The sequence below is a fragment of the Dipteris shenzhenensis genome, chromosome 19 (genome assembly GCF_047967505.1).
Source record: "Dipteris shenzhenensis isolate YYH24624 ecotype China chromosome 19, Dip_SZ_1.0, whole genome shotgun sequence".
Classification (NCBI taxonomy): Eukaryota; Viridiplantae; Streptophyta; class Polypodiopsida; order Gleicheniales; family Dipteridaceae; genus Dipteris; species Dipteris shenzhenensis.
In genome coordinates this window covers 17,384,032-17,403,149 of record NC_141614.1, presented here as the reverse complement: position 1 = coordinate 17,403,149, position 19,118 = coordinate 17,384,032, and the positions used below count along the sequence as shown (strand labels likewise).

General features: G+C 40.4%; 1 protein-coding gene across 1 annotated transcript; it reads left to right on the top strand.

The window, feature by feature from the left end:
* The first annotated feature begins 220 nt into the window (after positions 1-220).
* LOC147890162 (uncharacterized) lies at positions 221-1,568 on the top strand. The gene has a single exon (XM_087390967.1). The coding sequence runs from the start codon at positions 472-474 to the stop codon at positions 1,234-1,236; it is 765 nt and encodes a 254-aa protein (XP_087247093.1). The 5' UTR covers positions 221-471; the 3' UTR covers positions 1,237-1,568.
* The last annotated feature ends 17,550 nt before the right edge of the window (positions 1,569-19,118 follow it).

Below are 19,118 nucleotides of genomic sequence, written 5' to 3'. Positions count from 1 at the left end.
GGGGACAAACGAGACGTGGCATGCAAAAAAGAGGTGGCATGCAAAATGGAGTTAACTGATTCGATTGCAATTTCTCAAAATTAATAAATTATGATTTTTGGCTTTGCCAAAACTAGAGGGTTGCTACGAGGGCAGGCCAAAAAATTCCATTAAATTCTATATACACTTGGGGGCAGGCCAAATGAATAGTATTCAACTTAGCTTCAAAAAGTCATTTCTTCCAAGCTCTCAGAAGCTGCTTCCTGTTGATCATCTTCTTCCTGTGGAGCTCTCACAAGCTCTTGGGTATGGCGTCTTCCTGTTGCAAGAAGTCATTTTCTTCCTGTTGAGCAGAAGCTGCTTCCTGCTGATAATCTTCTTCACCTTGTTGCAAGAAGTCATTTTCTTCCTGTTTAGCAAAGAGCCTCTCTCACAAGCTGCTTCCTGTTGATCATCTTCTTCCTGTGGAGGAGCTCTCACAAGCTCTTGGCTATGGCGTCTACGCAGCAGCTCAACCCTTTCCAGCGCTCCCTGCAGCTCTTCAAACAACCCCCTTCTCCTTCTCCTCCCCCGAAGCCTCTCTTGGACATCGAAGACGTTCGAACTTTCGTCCGATCAGCCCTCGGCCTCCTCCCCAAAACCTCCCACCACTCCCCCATCTCCTCTCCCCCCCATCCCTCCACTTCCTTCTTCGGTATCGGCTCCATTGGACCTTCCCTCTCCGACTCTGGATCTCACGTCCCTTCAGGTCAAGATGGGCGTGTGCCACCCATCTCTTCTTATTCGAATTTTCACGATGGGCAGCTCCCTCTCTACCCCCCTTCCTCCTCTTCTTCAGCTCACAGCCAATTGGGTCCTCAGGAAGACCAGGGCTTGCGCCCTCCTCCTCTGTTAGACATTGAAGACGTCAGAGAAGCTATCGATCGATTCGTCCAGTTCTGTGGAACCATTCAGCGGCTTGGAAGGCAGGAAACCTCCTGGCAGAACAAGGCGCCGTGGCACGTCCCTCGTGCACCTTTCCTTGCCAGAGGTCTGCAATGGCCTCCGGAGAGTTTCGATTCCGAGGAACAGAGGAAAGAGTTTTACAGGCAAGCGAGGAAAAGGAAACCTTTCTTAATGGGAGTTCCCCCTATCTGGAGTGTGACCGCCTTTAATTTCGCGTTTCTTGCTTTCCTTATATTTAACCCCCTGCCTAAATTATTTTCTTACTTTCGACAGGATGTGAGAAAAGATGTAATCAGTAGTTTGCAAGTATAACTTTCCAGTTTTAAAGTGTTGTCTCACCTGCTGGGCTTGAAGTTTGTGGTGTATCCACTGAGAAACTCTCCGGTGCCTTTGTCCTGTCATAGAAAAATTCCCCAAAGTTATCGGTTGTCCTCCTTTTTTCTCACCACATCAGCAACTTGCCACCGAGCTTGATTATAACATATCTGGAGAATAATAATGTAGTTTTCTGTCCAGTGATTTTGGCTTTCAAGGTCTATTACCCTGAGAAACTACAGGGAAATTTCCCAAAGTTTCTGGTTGTTCAGTTTGCTTCAACATCCCACCGAACTGGTAACATATGTCAGAGCGTGGAGGATAATAATATAATTTTCTGTCCAATGAATTTGGCTTTCAAAGGTTGAGAATCTTGACTCATTGGACCTTTGAATCCCCCCAGAAGCAGGAATGAGCTTCCTTTAGAAATAGAAGCAGATTTAATGTATTAGCCAATTAAATGGTAAACACGTGGGGTGATAGAGGAGCTACTGCAACAAATTTGGATAAGATGTGGGCCGTAGAAATAGCTTTCCGCAGAAAAGCTTTTAGCCCATGCTCGTTCATGGAGGCAAAGCCTACGTTCAAGATGGAATTCCCAAGCATGAACAGATGATAGTAAGTTCCTAGAGGTTGGAATCGGCCAACAGAGCAACACCGGCTGAGGGGAAATGATCTGTAAACTATTCACAAGAGCCATGCAAGGTGCCCTAGCAACTATGAGTGCGATCAACATTCATAATTTGCAGCCTTATGTAACCTACTGTTGACTATTGTGTGTGTTTCTTGGTTTCTTAAAGGATAAGTAATCCAGGAAGATGGCGCAGCTATTTAGAGCTACAGGAAGAAATCATGTGTTGCTCTGTCTGGTGTGTCGTCGTTTGGAGTTAGGAAAGTGTCTCGTAAAGGATTGTAATCCAGGATGGGTGGTGCAGCATTTAGAGCTGCAGGAAGAGATCATGGTGTCCTTATATCCTGTCTGGACATTAAGACATTGATAGAACATTTCATCTCTCTCTCTCTCTTTTATAGGATGTTCATTTCATTCTCTCTCTCTCGTGGGTGCACTTCTTAAGGGAAGGGAAACATTCATTATCGTGGGTGCACTTCTTAAGGGAAGGGAAACATTCATTAGGGTATTCATGGCTAAGAAACTAAAAGAGTCAGTTTATAGTTGACATTATGAAGCAAAGTGGCTTGACAAACATTCCATTTCATCTCTCTCTCTCTCTCTCTCTCTCTGTCTTATTAAGGTGTTCATTTCATTTCAGCAAAACCTCTCTCTCTCTCTCTCTCTCTCTCTCTCTCTCTCTCTCTCTCTCTCGTGGGTGCACTTTTTAAGGGAAGGGAAACATTCATTAGGGTATTCATGGCTAAGAGACTTAAAGACTCAGTTTATAGTTGACATTATGAAGCAAAGTGGCTTGACAAACCTTAAGAAAAAATATTCCTCATGCTGGTCTAAAGAGAGATCCCGCAATTGAAGGGTATCTAATTGTTTGGGAATCATCCATGCTATAAAAGGTTTCATGTTAGAAAGCCATTTTCATTGTCTTACACATGAGTGGAATGATTTGTCAAAGTGAAAGCGCTAGTTGGTCTTCTTTCTTTCCAAAAGACGAGCTTGAATTTTCATGGCATCATGTTCCATGGACATATGTATACGTAATACCTTCAAATTCATCTAAGAGCATGCTCAATCATGTTCCAAGGAACATAACCACAACTCAAGTGTTACTTGTTAGTCCATCATTTTGCATGCAATTATTTCTATGGTAATTACCATTTTTGAATAGTATGGGGAAGTCCATCGAATACTATGTCGAGCATCATAGAGGACATATTCTTGAATGTAGAGGACATATTCTTGAGTGTACATTCCATAGTGAAATTCAATATTTTAGGAATATGTCTCATGTCATTAGAAATGACTCATGGTGAATTCCAAAAAAGTAATTCCATACAAAAGCTAACCATATTTGTTAGACAGTCATAACCATAGTGGTCATAGTAACCGTGGCCATAACCATAGTGGTCAGAGTTGTCCTCAATTGGGAGGTCTTCTTTAGATACACTAGTAACATTGAGAGGAAATCCTTAAAGAATTCCCTAGGCATCTACTATCCTTTAATGGCAACATATCCTTTGAATTTTACTTTAGTGAGTATCACAACTTCCCTCTAGATCTTGTTTCTTTCTCTTGAAGCATCACAATCTCTTCAAGCTTGGGTACATTTTCTCCATCAACTACTTGAGGAGCATTATGAGTAATTAGTCATATGGGAGGTTGCCCATATAATGAACATATTGGAAATATTGAAGGCATTGTGCATGGTCTATGATCTTAAGATGATCATTCTTAGATTTGGTGAGGAGGTTCTTGTCGAATCAAAGAATGATCCAATCTCCTTCCTTAATGTCATCGGCTTCCTCTTTCTATTTGTGCTCTTCTCATCTTTCTTAGGACTCCTTATTCTTGCTTTACCATTACAAGGCTTGTTCATGATCACATATAAACTAATCTGTAGCTAAGACTAAGTCCTTGGAGTTCATAATGAGTGTCGGCAATGCAAACCTAATAAACTATTTCAAAAGGGGCACTCCCATCATATTGTGCTTTGTATTATTATAAGCAAATTGGGTTGAAGAGAGTTCCACTCATGTTGTTTATCATGCACACTGGCGTTTGAAAGTGTATAATTCCATAATTTGTTTCTTTCGATATGCCATCAATTCGAGGATGAAATGCTAAGGAGAGAAATTCAATTCAACACCCAAGACTTCAAGTAATGACTTCCAAAAGTTGCTAGTAAACTTGGCGCCTCAATCTAACTCAATTGATCTTGGTATACCATGATCTTGCAAGCTTTTTAACATCTTGGAAAAAATGACATCATCACCATAAGAGTCTTTAAGCTAAGTCAAGTTTTGATAATGATGAGTAGCCATTATTGCATTAATAGAGGGTTTTCTTGATAAAGCATCTGTCACTTTATTATTGGACTCGAAAGTTAAGTGTTTTGTAAGAATGCAACCCATCTTATACGCGGCTCTCTAATCAAAGGCTTGAGTCAAGGACATAGACTTTAATGAGCAAAATCTAAATTCATGAAAGTATGCTATCAAAATTTGAGAGCATGAACTAGAGCTAAAAGTTCTTTCTCTAATTGGTTGTAGTTCAATTCTACAGTTCAATTCTACATCCTTCATTTTCCTAGTTTCAAATGCTATGGCATCTCCCTATTATATAAGGGCAGCTCCAATCCCAAAGCCACTAGCATTAACAACCACAATGAAAGGGTTATAACAAGTTGCTAACTCATTACATCTTTGAGCTAACTCAAAACAAGTTGCTAACTCATTACATCTTTGAGCTCTTTAAAACACAAAAACATTGAGTCTCCTCTTTGTAATTTGATATGATTAGATGTTGGTTTATTATGTATATCATGTCAAGCGTAATAAACTATGATCTTTTCTTTAATATTGAAAGAATAAGTATTTTTACAAAAATGTGTAACTAAACAACAATCAAAGAAAATTCCACAGCTTCCAAAAAAAAGTGAAAAAGCTTCGTGTCCTTAAAAAAGTGAAAAAAATTTGTGTTCTAAAACATTTATAATATTTTGAATTATAGATTTTGACATTATATTCTCTTTGAGAATATACAAGGAGTTAATGAACATCATATCATCCATATCTCTAGTAAGCAGGTCAAAGGCCTATAAATTCTTGAGGCTCTCAATATATGGGAATTCATGTTATAAAAGTACATGTTATAAAACAAGATATTTACATAGTATTTTACATAATTTTATCAAATTGTATTTGTAAAAGTAAGCCTTTCTCCTCAGGCATAAAGAAATTCATAAGGTGAGAGAATCAAGAATATAGTACCTATACAATGCCTTGCATAATTGCATCTTTGACCCTTTTTTGAAAATATTCTTAAAGAAATGCACTTTGTTCACACAAATCAATGTAAAGTTCTATTTTTTATTCTTGTAGAGCATAGAAATCAATTATGCATTTTGCTAATTGTATCTTATGTGTTGAGGAATGGGTCTTTGGAATGGTCATCCATGTACATATGGTGGGACGCATCTGTATATGTTATAAACATGAGGTAGATGGTTAGGAATGTGAAGAACTCTATGATGGATCTAGGTCATAGTGTGAATAGCCTGTATCTTAGTGATGCATATCAAGACTTAGGGAAATGTAAACATTAGTGGAATCTAGTTGCCTTCAAAATACTAATATCAACCACTACGAGTCTTTAGTTGCTAGAAGCCATGTAGAACTAGAAGTAAAACATGGAATAGAATCGATAAGGTTTGCAATGTGCCTTTACAATTGTTGCATAGCCACACATAAAAAGATTTCTTCTACAATTCTTTACAAAGTGTTTGAATTGAATCTACCTCAGCAATTTGACTATGAATAGAGAACACTCTCTCTCTCTCTCTCTCTCTCTCTCTCTCTCTCCCCTCTTACTCAAGAATCTCTCTTTGCTAAAAATAGGAATGACATAGCCCATCCCTCATCCTAGCAAAAGGGACTCTAATACCGTTTTAAGAAATTGGAGTTGTGCCCAAATGAAATCATATATACAATAGAAGTAAAATAGAGAAATGACACACATCCAGAGGCTAGTAGGTATCACATATAATCGCATGGATTTATTCATTCATATTTCACAAAGCTAGTTCTCACTGAGATGAATTACAAAGGCATCATGCAAGATCACCTTAAGTAGAAAGGAGAACGCTAAAAGAAGTAAAAGTAGAAGAGGTAATTGCTTAGCAAAGAAGCAAGAAAGCTTGCTGACAAAGCAATGGTGACATAAGGCATGAGAGATGAGAAAGATCATGTGAGTTGAAAGGAGAGGGTCAACACTCATGTGCAATCAAGAAATCATACAACAAGTGATGTATAGAGAAATTGCCAATAGCTAATGATAAGCAATTGCAAGAGATGTGGCAAACACCTATAGGGATAAGAAAGAAGCTTGTAGAAGACCTCTTGAAGGGTTAAAAAGGCTTGGTGAGTAGAGAATCTTGTAAGGAAAAGTGAGCCTATGAAAAACTTAGATGACACCCTAAAGAAGATTAGTAGAGAAAGCTTGCATTAGAGACCTAGAGCGAGCCCACATTGGATTGAGAAGAAGCTTGAACCAAGATTGCAAAGCCATCAAAGAAGACAAAGTTGAGCAAGAGAAGTGGCGCCTAATGGACAACTACAATTGGTCGAAGGCAGTGGATCACAAAGGAGAAGGAGAAAGAGTTGAAGGTAGTGGATCACAAAGGAAAAGGAGAAAGAGATGAAGGTGATGTGATGAATGTGTGAAGTGATAACAAAACAAGAGAACCCCATTTTTAAATATAGGGCAATCAAGCAAAGTCCACCCTCCTTTTTCAATGTGCCATTTTCTAGGTTCTAGGGCCATTATTATCTTGTGTACTCCTCCTTATACACCATATGGGTGCCTCTAGAGCAGTCAATTTCTAAACTCACCCAAGTTGTTTTGAAATTAAGCAAGTCAAACTATAGATTTTAGGGAAAATCCAAAACTTAAGCCCTTAATTTTTAGACTTGCCTAGGCAAGTTTGAAATCGAGAGGGTAAAATTCTTGATTTGGCACCTTGTAGTACCCATTTACTTTTAGGAAACTCTTTTGCATTTTTATCAAAATTTGTATATTGGACAAATCAAGGGGTGGTATCATAAGAGGCAAATTGGCATTTTGGAAGCAAATTTTTGGGAGAGCATGACTTCTTGCTCATAACTCCAATTGTAGAACTCATTTTTAAAGAGCTCATCTCCATCTACATGATGCATTGCTCAAATGCTAGATTTAAGCAAATGCTCTGATCATGAAATTTGTACATTGCAATTATCAATGCATTTGGCATATATGCTTGGATTTTGTAAATCCAAATGTGTCAGTCATCACCAAGATGACTTTTGTGGTATAAATTTGAGTGCTAAACTATCTAATGTGTGATGGCAAGAACTTCCATATCTATGAGTGCTAGATAAAGAATCTCTTTGTGGGACAAAAGCTATGGGCACTAGTTGAAACAAAGGTGCCTACTCTAGCACATGTGCCACACAATCAAAGAAAGATACCTATGATGAGATGAATGCCAAAATTGTTAACACCTTTATTTCTTATCTCAAGAATATAGTGTTTGCCTAAGTAATACATTTGCAAAAGCATTTGCTGTATGGACTACATTAGCATCCATTTATTAGGGCAAGACATCAATCACATGTCTCAATTTGAAGGCACAATTATGAAAGCTTAGATCATCATAAACAAGATTAAGGTACAAATTTAATGAGAATGGCTTTGGAATGGATGACTTGAAGTTTGTTGAATGGATACTCGAGAGCCTGCCCCCATCCTTTGATAGCTTTAAAATAGAGTGACTGCCAATGGCATAGCTATCAAGCTTGATGCATTGATTAGCCTATTGTTATAAGAGAAGGATTGGAGAAAACTATTAAGTGCAGACATGCTAAGGGCACGCTAGTAGCAAAGATGTGTCATATGTAGTTCAAAGGTTGGAAGCCTCAAAATTTAATGGGACTTCTTAGTCCAAGCCCGATTAGAATAAGACTAGTCAAAGTCAACATGTTGTGTTTGATGAGAAAGTAAATCAAGCTACTTGCAATTGTGATTAAGGGAAGAATCAAATCAAAGAGTACAAAAGCAACTAGTTGATAATGTCATAGATGTAGAATTGCAAACGTCCACAGAATGCATATTTCATTTGATGTGTATTTTGAAGAGGTTGCAATAGATTAGGATGTGGATTTGATGATGAGCCTTGATGAGTTTACACTAAGGGTAGGTTAAAACTTAGATGTTAGTTGACAATTACATAGAGCATAAAAAGCTGAGCATGTAGGAGCTATTGATGAGCACCAAAAAACATGCCAAGTTAGAAGTTGTAGGTGTGATAGATGGACAAAAGATGGAAAGATAGGCAAAAGTCTAGGTGAAGATTTTTCCAAGGAGAGGAAACTATCCTGGTGGCTTCTACTAGCATGATAAACAACATGGTGCGAGTGGCATCAAGGTGGCTGCGGGGTCTTGTGAGTAGAGTGGATATAGAAGAGGCCACTCTGAGCAACTAAGTATATAGAAGAGGCCACTCTGAGCAACTAAGGTGCATAGAGGTTGAGGGCAGTGCATGGAGTTGTGAGTGGCTGTTGCTAAGATCAAGGGATGTGGCTAGGCTAGAGAGGCACGTACTATGGCACCCTAACTTTTTAGCACTAATCATGGCAAAAATGATGTTAATGAAGTTGGAATTCAAATTCAAAGCTATCACCACCATCAAGTAGGAGTAGAGAGCTAATTTTTATTTTTAAACTTTCCAAAAAAATTGTGGAACATAGAAAACTATGAGAGCCAATGTTTAGGTTAGGTGAGGGCCAGTACTAAGGCACTATACATTCAAAACAATGTGAAAGGAGAGCTTGACAAGGTCATCTTTTTCTATGAGAAGTACTGGGTAAAATGTGCATGAAATTGGGTAGCACTTGCCTCCCTGTTGGGAAGGCTACTAAAATTTTAAGGCACTTACCTTTTTCCTAGCCTCTTTACCCTACATGGTTAGCTACCATAGAGGTGGGAAACTAAAGCTTGTATAGTGTAGTCTCAAGGCTTTTAATGGTGTGACCTTTTGAGAGGTAGTTGGTATGGTAGAGATTAAGGAGACCCTTAGTGGGCCCTGGGACTATCAAAAAGGCGAGAGCTTCATGCAATGTTGGAGAATCCAATTGAGTAGCCAAAAAGACCTCTCATTCTCACGATCTTCAAAGAAATTGAGTTACCTTAAGCTAGGAAGCTTAGATCAAGGTGCTATAAAAAGCCAAAGTGTACCTCTCTCTCCAAGCTACAATATTAGCACAAGAGCCATTGCAAACAATGCAGGCTATGAGGTATGTCTCTAGATAATGTGTTATAACATAAAATTAAGTAAGGTCTTTGATGGAAGCAATGGCTTACACTCTCCTATAAAGGATGGAGCACCATGGCGTCCGATACCATGTTGATAAAGTAGGGGGGAGAGGGGTGCACATGATATGTAGCTATACACTACTTGTATTATCAGCATGATGATGATATAGACATATTTCTCCCTCAGGGTTAGGGTTAGGGATTGTCCTTTTTCCCTTATAATCCTGTGTAGAACATTGGGATTTTACACAATTTTTCACATGAATCATCCTCTTTTTTCATAGCTTCTGTTGAGCGTTAACTAGGCACCTAGGCTAATTCTTGAGCTAAGTATGGTCATAAGTAGTGGTTGGTGAGTCATAGGTCATGTGGGAGTTAGTAACTACCCAAACATGTTCATTCTTGATGTATTGATTCATGCATTGCCTTGAGTCGGACTCTAGTGTGATGATCTATTCATATATATGTAATTTTGAATTCCTGTTGTGCAGGTCTAATGTGGCCTGTAACACATTTGGCGATCTTACAGTTGGTTCATACCTTCAGATGGTTGCTACAAATATTCCTAAGGGAGGAGGGACAATGAGTTCATGAAGGAAACCAATGAAGAAACCACCATTGTTTGATTGTGTTTGGAAGGGAAGTGTTGCTCCGACCTGTCGCGTATCATGGCTTTTTGAAGCTATCACATCATCTTAGAAAGGACTTGAGGATGAGATTTCATCGCCATAGCTTCTGTCCTTGGGCCAAGCTCCCCATTTGCCACTTCGCCTCCACCCAGTCTTTCTGCACCTCGCCTCTCACCCAGTTTACTCATTCTTGGAGCCTTGGCAACGCTTTTCACATGTAGAACTCTTATTAGGGTTTAGCCCAGAGGTGAATTCCGACTATTCTATCCAAATGGGTTCGCACATACTCCAGGTCCTGAGATTTTATGAAGACATGATCGCCCTATGCAGGCTTTTGGCACTAGCAGAGCGTTATGTCATTTAGTGGCAGGCTTCTTCGTCGTTGAGGCTCCGTGCTTCGCTTTTGCTAGGATTTGAATTGGTTCAATCATTTTTCAAACTTTGGAGAGAGATTGGCTATTTTGTTTGTCTATCATGGCTGCTAACTTGAGCTCGTGAGCAATCGCCAATTGCAAAGGAGAACTGAAGCAGCTGCATTGCGTTGGCAAAGTCTGGCACGGCATGAGTGAGAAACAAAGAAAAGTTTGAATGATTATTGTAGAGAAATTCAGAACGATCCATGCTATGGAAGAACACGAAAAAGGCGAGTGAGGAAACACTGAATCTTCAGGTAACTCAGAAATACAAACAAGAAGCTCGGTGGAAGGTCTGTGAGAGCACATGGATCATGATGAGGAAGGAAAACAAGAGCGATACACGGTATGGAAGAAGGCAAATGGAGGCAAAAAGCCCAAAGGAAACATCATCCCGAAAGGGTGATGGGATGTAGATGGGAGTAGGGAAAAGGCGATACTTGAGAAATAATGAAGGGAGAAGACACCGGCTCTACATCCTACAACGGTTGAGATATACAGATCATGTGGTGTCATCATTAAGGAATTGCTCAAGGATCCCAACTAACGTGTAGTGAAGGGGAACTTTGATGCTGTCCAAAATGTTTTGCAGAAGCTTGCGAAAACAGGTTGATCATTAACAATATTGTTTTGACGAGCACCACAATTTTTGCAACATCGAGCCTCTCTCCATGGTCATTTAGAATGAATCAGTGTGCCATGTACGTAGGGAGTGGTAGATCCCAGTGTATCGGTCGATCAGCCTGGATACCTGCAGTCTTGATTCACGGGGGTCAAGCAATCAAGATCAAGAACACGGGCAGTGGAGACGAGTCTTCATGGCAGTATCGATGATTTGAGGGAGCTTGATGAATTCTTATGTGGCCATGGATGGCCTGGGCAGTCGTGAATGAATGACTGCACAACTGCTTTGGTATATTTGCCACAACTATAGCTCTAGATAAACGAGATCTCGTTGGCTTGCAGGTTGGATATGGAAGACTGAGGGAGCTCGCAGGCGACATCAATGTGATGAGGATGTTGTGAGAATCATCTCTTGCCTGATTATGACGATGAGCTTCAACTGTGGGGGTCCTTGGTTGGCTAGTGGTCGTCATCTTTCGTCTTTGTTGGAGCTGAGGATTGCATAGGGGCAGAGTTGGAGCTGGTGTCCATCGCCATGAGCTCATGAGATTTGTTACAGCAACGCAATGCAAAATCTTGAATTTGAAACAGCAAATTGCAGCAGAAAGAAACATAGCAGCTACTACTACAACAGCAAGCAATTGTTAGCTAGTCAGCTACCCAAATTAAAGAGGCTGAAAAGCAAGATGAAAGAAGGGATTAGGAGGTTGGTTTTACTGGCATGATGTTGTGGGTAGTTGGGAGATGGTTGGGTGAGAGATTTCACTTTTTGAGCATTTGAGGTTTGAGGTTCGGTTCCAAGAAGATGCACGATAGATGGAAGAAAGATGAAAGAACTGTACTTCTCTCTACTCAGGTTTGTGATGATATGAAGATGATGTAAAGGGAGGTTTCTAGCCTTTTCCCAATTCCCATGAGCTGCCCATGAAAGATATTAGTGGAGGGCTTGCAGGAGGCTCATGTTGCTATGAAAGGATTGAGACAAAGCAAAGATAATTAGCATCTTGGAGAGCAACCAACCCATGATATAGTCCTATTTTGACAATCCGACCGTAGTCCCCTAACCTGTTGTAGTCCAACAAAAATCTGACCATTGTTCTCTTTAATCTGATCTGTTCTTTGAAATCCGACTTGACAACATCATTCTAAATTGTATTAGCTTTCTAATTATGTTTTCAGATTTTGAAATGGAGAAGATTTACTTCTCGGATTGAGGTCCGTCGTGTGCAATTGGTGAAAGACAATTAGACACAGTTTTGAATATCAAATTCCAAGTCTAACTAGTCTGAAGTATAAATCCAAAGTCTGAACAAACCAAAGCATGTTTTGAGGTACATTTATTCAATATTTTCTGATTTACATCAACAACAAGTTTCTCATTTTCATCATCATGTCAAAGTTAAAGCAAAAGAAGTGTCAGAGGATGCATTGTGTGATGTCTGCAAATTTTGATCACATGGAAAAGGATTGTTATCTCAAATTTTGCAAGCATTCCAAATAACTCGGTCATCAGAAGAAATGTTGTCTTTCACTTTTGGATGACAAATTCTATGAGATGTTTCTAGCAATTTGTGAAGCAAAGTCTGATCTGAAGGTTAGGAGGTTATTGGATACGCCCATGGAGTATTCAGTATTGCTTGAGAAGGAGAAATCTTGGCACACCAAATTCCATAGAGGAGATTGGAAATCTCATCAGTATGTGGCTGATGTCTCAGAACTTCAACAAAGAGTTCAGATGTTACAATACGAATACATGCATGAAGAGGATGATAATTTTGATTTTGATTTCAATTCTAACTATGATTCTGAAGATGGTGGTAAGCATTGTGATAATCATTCAGTTATTTCTATCCATAATCAGAAAACTAATGTTTCAAAACATATCCAATTGGCCATCCAATTCAAACAGTCCGATAGTAGTCCTCGAACTGGAGCCCGACAACAACATGAAACAGTCAGCCAAAAGTATTAATCAGTACGAAAGCAAGGAAGGTGCTATGAAGACTATCCAATGCCTATAAGTTCTAGTTTTCTTCATCGACAAATGGAGCAACTAGAGAATGATCTATCAAATGATGATGAAGAGCTGACAGATGATTACTTTCCAATAGAAGATGATGAAGAGTCATTTGATAACTATGAATGCTATGCATTTGCACCATCATTTGCAATTGGTGTCATGTGGAAGCAAGAAAAGGTTAATCCAAATGCATTCTTTGAGGAGCCTGACTACATAATTCCTTACAACAAGGACAGTTTGGGATGCATTCCTAATCTGATTCAAGTCAATGATTCTAAACCATATCAAAGCAATGAAGTCAGTTTTTTCTTATCTTTATTTCAAGATTGTAATTTTTAATGAGGATGATGAAGATCTTGAGGACTATGTTGGTTTGGACTTATGGATCCAATACAATTGGAGACAACAATGAATCAAAATATTGATACCAATTATGAAAATGCTATTTCAGCTGACAATGTTTCTGATGTTGATACTGAAGTTGACAAATATGTATGTGAAGAAGATGCTATCATTGTGCATTTCCTATTGTCCATCAAGGATGAGAATGCTATATTGGACAACCAATTTGTTCACATGATTAATGCAAATGGTTTGACATCAATTCTACATAGTCAAGAAGTTATCATAGATAATCAAGCATCTATTTTCAATGTTCAAAAATGCATGAAGAGTGAAAGTGGCGATGAGGATACAAGCAGTGATGAAAGGGCTACAAAAATGGATCAGATTCAAAATAATGAAGAAAAGGACAACAACAAAAAGAAGTCAACATATCCAAATAAGGTTGAAGACCAATTGTTTGATGGTGAAGATAATGAGGTATTGAAGTTTCTTCTTTCTTTTGAGCATAATCAGATTATTGATCAGTTTCCAGAAAGTGTTGAGGGCTTTAAGGGTCCAATTGTCTCAAGAAAATCAAATGAAATGAAACCAATAGTATTGATAGAAATTTAGAGTTCAAATTGCAAGATGCAATTGAATTTAGCTCAATCATTGGGTGACGAAAAGGAGGAGGACAATGTTCCGAAAGAATCACTCATTGAGGTGGTTTCACAAACAAAAAATTTAGATTTGAAGGATGATCAATCTGAAATATTTTAGGATTGTTTGACTGAGTTTAAGGGTGAGTTTGTTGATGCAAATGATGACAATATGCAATCAAATTTTGGCTTTAGTCAGATTCCAATGTTGGCGAAGTTCCAATTGTTTAGAAGGACTTGAGTGCAAAAGCATAAACTGAAAATTCAGAAACAAATATAAACAAACATGATGATGATGTTTATGTTGATGGGTTAATATGCAATGCAAAGGATGAAAGATGAGGGTAAATGGAGAAGCTTAACCCAGAGCCAAAAGAGCCCAAAATGGAGCCAAAAAAGCTCAGAGGAGTTCCCTAATCACCTCTACTTCATATCAAAAGTATTCCAACACTTGTTAAGTGTTCAAGGTCAAAGTACACAGCAAATGAAAGCTTGGGAGAATGAACCCATTATCCTATTTTTGCTTTATTTTTCAAGATCCAACTTGATAGCAAGTTTCTGCTATGTATGATCTTTATGGATATTTTGTTATTGGAAAGATTTTGACAATCAAATTGGAGTCCAACAATCATTTGATCTCAGTCAGACTGTGGCAAATTCTAGACAGAAAGTAGAATTCAGCCAAGGGATTAAAGCTAATTCAGATTCTGTATTCCAGTGTTTTAATCACAGTCAAATGCAGATGGTTCAAAAACAAATGAAGGATTTCTTTGAGGACTCTACACCAACATATGTTGCAGATGTTAGATATCAATGCTCCACTCTCAAACTACGTGGGAACCAGCTAACTCTACTTGTAAGCCCCCCATATGAGGAGAAGGCATTTGAGTAGCTTGGTTATCCGGTAGGTCTTGATTTGGACAGTAGATGGGGGCCATGTGTGGCCTGATGGCTAGACAGCTTCATATAGAGTTGGCACAGCTAACTAGGCTACATGCAAGTGCGGGAAGACATCCCATGACTGATCGCACTGAGGGCAGACAGAGCATTTTCCGAGGTAGCCCACTCTCGGGTTGCGGGGCCCGTTTGGAGCCCCAGAGTGATCCCGGATGGCTCTGGGCCGAACAGAGTCTGTAGGTTAATTGCTCTATTTTGCACCACAATTCTATCGTGTGGTCGGTGGCCTATTTCGGGACCCCCAGTCGGCCATTTTGGGTGGACTAGGTCGGTCACCCAATTAGGTCTAACTGACTACAAGTGGTGGCTATATAAGAGCAAGCGCATGAAGCCCATCATCATCATTGGCTACAGTAACCATGATTTCTTAGCATCTAGCCTCCGTCCTGTACTGTTTCTAGCATGCCATCCAAGCTTCTCTCACAGGAGCGCACGGCTGGGAGGCAGCGCCATCTATTGTATCAGTTCTATAGTAATCAAAATTTTGATTCTCCATACTATCTGTTTTTCTCTCTTGCATACGAGATCCTATTATCTGTTGAGCACAGACGTTGTATTGTTTTCTTACATGGTATCAGAGCTTGGGCTCTAGCAAGAAGATTTGGTAGTGTGTTTGCGAGCAGATTGTGAGAGATGGCCCAGCCCGCAAGACTGCGAATCCCACCATTCGGTGAAAGCGGAAAGTTGGACGGCACTAACTATCCACTCTGGAAGTTCAAGATGAAGACCATCCTAAGCGCATACAAGCTTTGGGATACTACTATTGGGTTGGACTTGAAGCCAGTTGCGAGACCGGATCCAACCAATGCAGGACAACAGATAGTACCAATTGCGAATTAGATTCTCATATAGACAAGGAGAAATGCAGATGCACTATGTTCTATTGTCTACACTGTAAGTGATTCTGTCATGGCGTTAATTCAACATGTCACCATAGCGGAGGAGGCATGGACGATCTTGAAAAATCAATACGAGACCACGAATCAAACGCGGATTCAGAATCTAGAGACTCAACTCGCGAATGAGAAACTGTCTAAGTCTGAAGCGGTAGAGAAGTTCATCACTAGGGTGAAGAATATGCGCAATCAGATGACTGCGATTGACATCACCATCACCAGCGAGAATCTAGCACAAAGGTGCAACGGATTCTCCCACCAAAGTACGTCGGTCTTATTACGGTGCTAAATACGTAGAACAAAAATCCGCCCCTCAACTTTGAGGATTTCAACGCAATGCTTCTGGAGGAGGAGATGTGCCAAAAGACGAGGACTGGAGAAGATTTGGCTTTCTATGCTGGATCAAAGAAAGGTAAGGGCAAGGACTGTGGTAACCCATCTTCTTTTGATGATAAAAAGAGAAAGAAGAAGATCAAGTGCTTCTATTGCAACAAGGCAGGGCAGAAGCAGAATGAGTGCTAGAAGAAGATTGCAGATGAGAAGAATGGAGTAAAGAAAGAGTCCAGCAATAGTGCACAGGCTATACCAGTAGAGCTGTTCATAGCAATTGAGGAGATTCGCATGAAGGCAATTCATGTACCTGCAGATAAACCTTGGATCATTTACAGTGGTGCATCACGCCACATGACTAGTCGGAAGGATTGGTATACCTCTCTACATCCGGTAGGGAATAACTTCCTGGTAGCAGTCAGCAATGATGCAAAATGTCCAGGAAAAGGAAAAGGTACGATTGCTTTCAAGTCAAATGGAGTTGTAAAATAGTTGTCCGATGTTCTTTATGTGCCAGATATCAAGAGGAACTTGTTGTCTGCTTCTGCGATCACGGATTGTGACCTCAAAGTTCAATTCGATAAGAATGGTGCACAGATTTTGGATCTTCAAGGGAAGGTCATTGGTAAAGGTACACGGTGCAACAACATCTATGAACTCTCAGCTTTCAGTGCTCGAGCTGATGTGAAGAACACTAAGCTATGGCATGAGAGGTTTAATCATCTAAACCTTAGTTCTTTAAAGGAGATGCATAAAAGTGCAATGATTGCAGACCTACCAGAAATTACAGATCTGCCCGATGTATGTGAAGCTTGCATGATGGGCAAGCAGCATCGGCAGCCCTTTCCTAAAGAGGCCAGCAGGGCAAAGGCTCCTCTAGAGCTCGTTCACATGGAACTCTGTGGAAAGATGGAGACAGAAGCATTGGGTGGTTCCTACTACTTCATGACGTTGATCGATGACTATAGTAGAAGGATATGGATATATTTCATGAAGACTAAAGATGAGGCTTTTAGTAAGTTCAAAGAATGGCATGTAATGGTTGAGAAAGAAACGGGGAGGAAGGTGAAGAAGTTGAGATCAGACAGAGGTGGAGAGTTCACATCAAGCGAATTCAAAAGTTATTGCAAAAGTCATGGGATCAAGAGGCAAAAACCATAGCAAAATGGAGTAGCAGAGCGTAAGATGCGTGTCATCTGCGAAATGGGTAGGAGTATGATGAAAGGGAAAGATTTGCCAAAGACTTTCTGGGCTGAAGCATGTAACACGGCAGTTTACATTTTGAATCGTAGCTACATGAAGGCTGTGAATGGGATGACTCCACTGCAGGCCTTTTCTGGTAAGAAACCTTCAGCTGCACATTTCAGAGTTTTTGGATGTGACTGTTTTGTGCATATCCCTGATGCTAACAGGGCCAAATGGGAACCGAAGAGCCGAAAGTGTATTTTCTTGGGCTAGAGTGAAGAGGCAAAGGGTTACCGTCTCTATAACCCTGTTACCAAAAAGGTAATAGTAAGTCACGATGTGGTCTTCTCAGAACAGCCGCATCAATTGGAGGAGGATGCTTCCTTCCCAGACAACCAAGACCAGGATATCCATCCAGTACAACCAGCAACGGCAGACCAAACTCCCCCAACGATGCTTGGGAGGATTCAAGATAAAGAAGAGGAAGAAGAGCTTGCAGAACCACAACGGCAACGGCCATTCCCGAAGTGGGTAAAGCAACTTTTGGACAGCAGAGAACCTCTAGCCATTAAGGAGGAACCATCCGAACACTGTCGGTCCAAGAGATTAGAGGAGCAAAGAAGGGCGCAGGAACACTTGGTCAACTATGCTTTGATGACAGAGGTGATCCGTGCTAAAGAACCCAAGTCTCTTGAAGAGGCACAGGGCGATGATAGGTGGATGGAGGCTATGCAGTCGAAGTATGGCTCCATAATGAAGAACAACACTTGGGACCTTGTGGATCGACCACCAAAATGCAAGGTAGTCGGCACCAAGTGGGTGTACAAGACCAAGTATAAGTCTGATGGCACGTTGGATAAGTACAAGGCTCGGCTCATGGCAAAAGGATTTCCACAGGTACATGGTTTTGATTATCAGGATACTTTTGCTCCCACAGCTCGACTAACCACAATTCGCAATGTTTTGGCTTTAGCTACCCAGGGAAGTTGGCGCGTGTTTCAGGTGGATGTAAAATCCGCATTTCTGAATGGAGATATCAAGGAGGAGGTATACATGGAACAACCACTAGGTTTTGTGATCCCCAGTTTAGAAGGTAAAGTCTATAAACTAAAGAAGGCACTTTACAGGCTAAAACAGGCCCCACGAGCATGGTACCAGCGGATTAATGCCTACTTTCTGCAAAATGGGTTCAAGAGGAGCCCATCTGGTGCAAATTTGTATATCTTCAGAGAAGGAGGCAGGTGTATGATCGTGGTCCTTTATGTGGACGACCTTGTCATAACAGGGAACCATGAAGAGATGATCTCGCAAACAAAGCATTTGCTAGGAAGAGAGTTTGAAATGACAGACCTCAGAATGATGCATTTCTATTTGGGGATTGAAGTTTGGCAAGGGCCAAAACAAATCTTCATCTCACAGCTGAAGTATGCTGGAGAGATACTGAAGGCATTTGGCATGGCTGAGTGCAAGACAGTTGGCACCCCTATGGAGGTTGACGTGAAGCTCTCAAATGAGGATTCATCACCACTGGTGGATGAAGCGAAGTACAGAAGGCTTGTGGGCAGTTTGATTTACTTATGCAACACACGGCCAGACATCAGTTTTGTGACTAGTGTACTAAGTAGGTTTTCCAATAAGCCCTGGGAGAACCATTGGAGGGTAGGGATGCGGGTGCTGAAATACATCAAAGGCACACTTGATTATGGCATCACCTATACCAAGGGCAACATCTTGACTGAATTTTGTGACTCGGATTGGGCAGGAGATGTGGACAATAGGAGATCAGTGACAGGTTACTGTTTCTCACTTGGATCTAGAGCTGTGTCATGGGTCAGCAAGAAGCAACCCACAATTGCTCTTTCTTCTA